Below are 4,529 nucleotides of genomic sequence, written 5' to 3'. Positions count from 1 at the left end.
CATAGTTAACATTGTTTGAAAATTAAAAAGAAATTACAAGTGACACATATTAAGAACGATATCTACTTTACAAATTAAAACATGAGCTCTCAAAACTAATATAGATCATAGTTATGTATTTCTTACTAAAAACTTCGCATTTAAAAAAACTAATATAGCAACACTTTTTAATTTGTTTAGGTCATTATTCATTGTTCCTACATACGATGTCATTGTATTTCCAACATGTACCAAAATATGTATCTTCATTTTAGTAAATTACATGGACTCACTTCCAATCTTTTATTTCTAGACCAAAAAATTACAAAACAAAACACTCAAATAACCAATCACATAAATATGCTTATACACATAAAACATATGTTCACTGTGTTGACGATTTTCACCAAAATCCATACATTATACTTAACATGAAAGGTGTAACAATTATTATACATATAAATAGAAAATATAACAATTCTTAAAATCATCTTTTCGCAAACAAAAAACTAGTATTATTAACATAAGTACATAACAAAGTTTATTATGAAAAACATTAATAAAGTAATACATAATCATTTGTTCAAATGCTCACAACTTTAAAAGGATGAAATGTTAGGAGTCATTAATGAAGCTTCATGAGAAAAGTGATCGACTTCGATTGCGCTCCAATCTAGCCTCTCTCTACAACACCAAAAAATAAAAATAAAAATAAAAAATAAAAAGTAATCTACCATTTTTTGAAAATCCATATAAAAGAGCCAGAAAAAAGATAAAGGAACATGTAAAACTAACCTCTTTCTTCTTGCATTCCTTGTAGACATCAAAATGTTCTTGACATTTGCTTTTATCAGAGCTAAATTCTTCCAAACCTGAGAATTCAGGACTTATTACTAATGATCATCAAAAATATGTGCAGAAAAGGGATGGATTCCAACATATAGATAAACAAGCATGAAGAAATTTAAAATAGAAAAACATTTGATTCCTAAATAACACCCAATAGTTTCAAATTCATGCCACTAACAATCATCAAAGAAAGATATAGACCATTTTTAGTAAAAATTACACCCAAAAATATAAACAGTAGCACCAATTGTACTGATTTCCCAAACCAGATAAAATACTGATGCTAAAAGGGATTTTTCTTCTTTATCTAATCGGTATGTGGGGATCAAGGAAAATTTTGGATATAACAAGCATGATTCGAACATGCCCTAATTAAGCAATCACGCAACAAGAGAAGCCCTAAATTAGATGAACAGCAGAGCTCCTAAAACTGAATGAACCCTAAAACTATAGTGGTTCGTTAATTATGGAGAAACCGATACAAATTTACCGAAATGAAAAAGTATCGACGCATAGAAAGAGTATGGTTACATTTGAGAGAAGCAGTGTACTGAGAATAGCATTGAGAATCGGAGATTCGAGCTGCGTTCGGATATGGCGGCAATTGATCTTTAGAAGAAGAACCCATTGGCTATTTCTCTCTAGATCTCAATCTTTAGAAGAGCTTGTCAATATGTTTGACCTTTTGTATTTGGACAAAGCCTACCTTGATTCTTTTGGGCCTCTTATTTTGACAAATATTTAGAGAAACCCAAATATAGTTAACTTATTTATTATTCTTGCCAAGTACCTTATTTTTACATGTAATTTTTCATTCATTTTAATCTGTTTTGACACGTCTGATATACTGAAATGAAGACATTACTTAGGAGAACACGGATTTATAATTATTAACTAGGTTATAATCCGTGGGAAACCACGGTTATAAAATTTAACGAATTATGACAATTAAGATCATGATTATTATTCAATTATTTTTTAAAAATTATTAAGTGACAAAGATATGTGATTGTTATGTAACTTTATAATGATTGTTTCAAATAAATATGTGATGTTTTTAAGATTCTTGGGACATTATTTATGTGTAAATTAATAAAAAAAAATGATGATATTATATAATGAAATATAAAACAACCATAATGAATGAAGTAAAAGAAAATTGGTATATGGAAAAATACAAATTAATTTATTGCAATAAACGTATATTAAAAATATATAACAATGTACAAATGAAAATTAAGAATAAAAGATGTTATAAATAAAAATACCACTTTTTGCGTAAACTTCGAAACACTTGTATACAAACAGGGAAATAAATTGTTTTCAATATGAATCGTTTAGTGTTTATAAATTATGTCTACTACTATCATCTTGTAGGTTCTAGTACTTAAACCCACGCAAAACATGTTGAATGTAATGTCCCTTCAAGCTTTTTCTCAAAGTCAGCCCCTTTTGAAGAAACTCTAATAAGTTGATAATTATAGTTTTCTATTTATGTCTTCATATTATATTAATCCAATCATAGTTTAGAAATCCAGTAGCATGATTGATGTTCTACATGTAGAACTAATTAACTGTCATACCATACATAATTATAACATTATACTTTCAAAGTACCAATGCTATATAATTATAACATTTACTTGTCATAAACATACAAAATTATAGTTTATCAAACTTTAATTAAACTTTTGTTGGGTTTCTTGTAGCTATACATGGCAATTGTGTTGTTCACTCATATTTTCAAGCGGGCTTCATAGAGAAGGTATGCATTGCATACTATTTCTCTATGTATATCTATGTGATAACATTGGTTATAACATAACTTTGATAAAAAAAAAATCCTAGTTATATCATTGTACAATTCTAAAGTGGTGTTGTTAAATTTTGAAAATTCCCTACACAGAAGTATAATGCTCTTTGTAGAATTTAGTGAAAATGACAATTTCTGCCTTTTTGGTCAATTTGACCATTTTGACCCTTTTTGTCATTTGGCCTACATAAAACTTAAACTGAACAAAAAATATTGTTATAATGATATGAATCTCTTATAATAGAAAGTATACTTTTTTGGGGGGTTAAAATTAAAATGAACAAAAAAGAACCTTATACTGACATAAAATACTCAAAAAAAAATAATAATAATAATAATAATGTAGAGTTTTTTTTAGTTAAAATGACCATTTGATTTTTTTGGTCAATTTGATCATTCTTACCAATTTTTTTCTTTATTTGGCCGACATAAAATAAAAAATACATCTACCTTATGTTATTTGACAGTGGAATCGAGCAAGGTTTGACTTTTAAGATTTTTTTCTTTCAAACCTTGATTGGATTCTTTATTTGAGACTTATTTATATATTATTAGGATTTATGACAAGGCTTCTATAAACTACAATGGGATAGAAGCAGCCAACTTTGCACCAGGTTCATATTCAAATTAAATGACTCTTGATTGATAATGTAGGTACGAAATTACTAATTAACACCTGGAAAACAATCTACTTCCTAACTCTTTCTTATTATGTCATTCTACTTTCATTTCTTCTTATTAGAACAATGTACTTTGAAAAGATTTCTTATTAAGGCATTGTATTGTAAGAATTTCACCTGAGGAATGGATGACCTGATAGCATTATACTCATATTAAAAGAATAAAGCTAATAATGATTGAAACAAAAAACAGAAACATATTACTAAAATTTATTTATTAGTATGTTCTAAAAGTTAAGGCAATAGCAATGTACTTTTCAGTCATAAACATTGATTTTGTAACTAAAAACATTTGTTTGGATTGTTATTCGCTTTATTTAATAAAATACCATTCCGTACCTACAGGAATAATGACAATGACAGCGAAACAAATTTCATTTAAACAAACATATTAAAACGGAATTTGTATCAATAGCTTTCTAGTCAGCTAACCGAGAATCCTCCATAAGCATCCCATCTAACATCTTTTTGGCATCAATAAACATAAGTAATATTTTCATAAATATTGTTCTAACAAAGCACATAAATACAGTTCTATACAAACAAACGTCAACATAACACATACATAGATACATACAAATTAAAAATGAACACACAGAGAAGGACATACACTGAAGATTCATATTAAACTGATGTGAATATTAATGTTTTTTTCTTCAGTTTCTGCAGAGCATTGATAAATGAAAGGATATTTGATGTCAACACTGAGAAAGATAAGAATTATTTATAAATTCAAAGACGCTAGGATTAAGGAACAAACTGAGAAACAAAATCGTTTAAAATCAAATTAAAATTGAAGATATTACGTTTATCTATTATGTAGTATGTATTGTTAACAACTTGCTGCATATAGGTTAATCGACATAAAGAAATGTAACTGAATCTGAAACCGAACATCAACAAAGAAATATGATATAAACAAAATGAACCATACACAAAGCAAAAAAAACACAAGTAATTACCTGATGGAGAATGAATCTTCAAGCCTATGCAGAAACAAAATAGAAGTTGCTACCTCGTTGATACAGAAAGAGAATGTAGTTTCGGTGGGTCAAAGAACATATTATTAGTTTTAATTTTTTGATGAGATTACGTTAGCTGATTTATTGGCTAATATAATTCAATTTCAGATAATTACATGATTTTTTTGCTGATTTGATGGGATAATTGAATAGTTTCTAACTTAAATGCCTATTTTGTAGGAATGC

At 27.6% G+C, this 4,529-nt stretch overlaps 1 protein-coding gene across 1 annotated transcript; it reads right to left on the bottom strand.

The window, feature by feature from the left end:
- Positions 1-471: 471 nt before the first annotated feature.
- LOC145070489 (Cox19 family protein (CHCH motif)) lies at positions 472-1,515 on the bottom strand. Its single transcript, XM_079017436.1, has 3 exons — positions 1,360-1,515; positions 775-851; positions 472-663 (listed from the first exon to the last, which is right to left on the bottom strand). Exons 1-3 carry the CDS (start codon positions 1,454-1,456, stop codon positions 616-618), a joined length of 222 nt encoding a protein of 73 aa, XP_078873562.1. The 5' UTR covers positions 1,457-1,515; the 3' UTR covers positions 472-615.
- Positions 1,516-4,529: the final 3,014 nt, after the last annotated feature.

Source organism: Lactuca serriola, chromosome 1 (assembly GCF_051521515.1).
Source record: "Lactuca serriola cultivar US96UC23 chromosome 1, Lser_US96UC23_V15, whole genome shotgun sequence".
Taxonomy (NCBI): Eukaryota; Viridiplantae; Streptophyta; class Magnoliopsida; order Asterales; family Asteraceae; genus Lactuca; species Lactuca serriola.
Note: the sequence above shows the minus strand (reverse complement) of the source record. Positions and strands in the feature narration are given on the sequence as shown.

What these genes read in the sequence shown, in the direction of transcription:
- LOC145070489 (XM_079017436.1), bottom strand. Translation starts at nt 1,456, where the DNA reads ATGGGTTCTTCTTCTAAAGATCAATTGCCGCCATATCCGAACGCAGCT. An exon ending in GTACACTGCTTCTCTCAAAT is followed by an intron (nt 852 to 1,359) that starts GTAACCATACTC and finishes CTGAATTCTCAG; the next exon opens with GTTTGGAAGAATTTAGCTCT. An exon ending in AGGAATGCAAGAAGAAAGAG is followed by an intron (nt 664 to 774) that starts GTTAGTTTTACA and finishes TTGGTGTTGTAG; the next exon opens with AGAGAGGCTAGATTGGAGCG.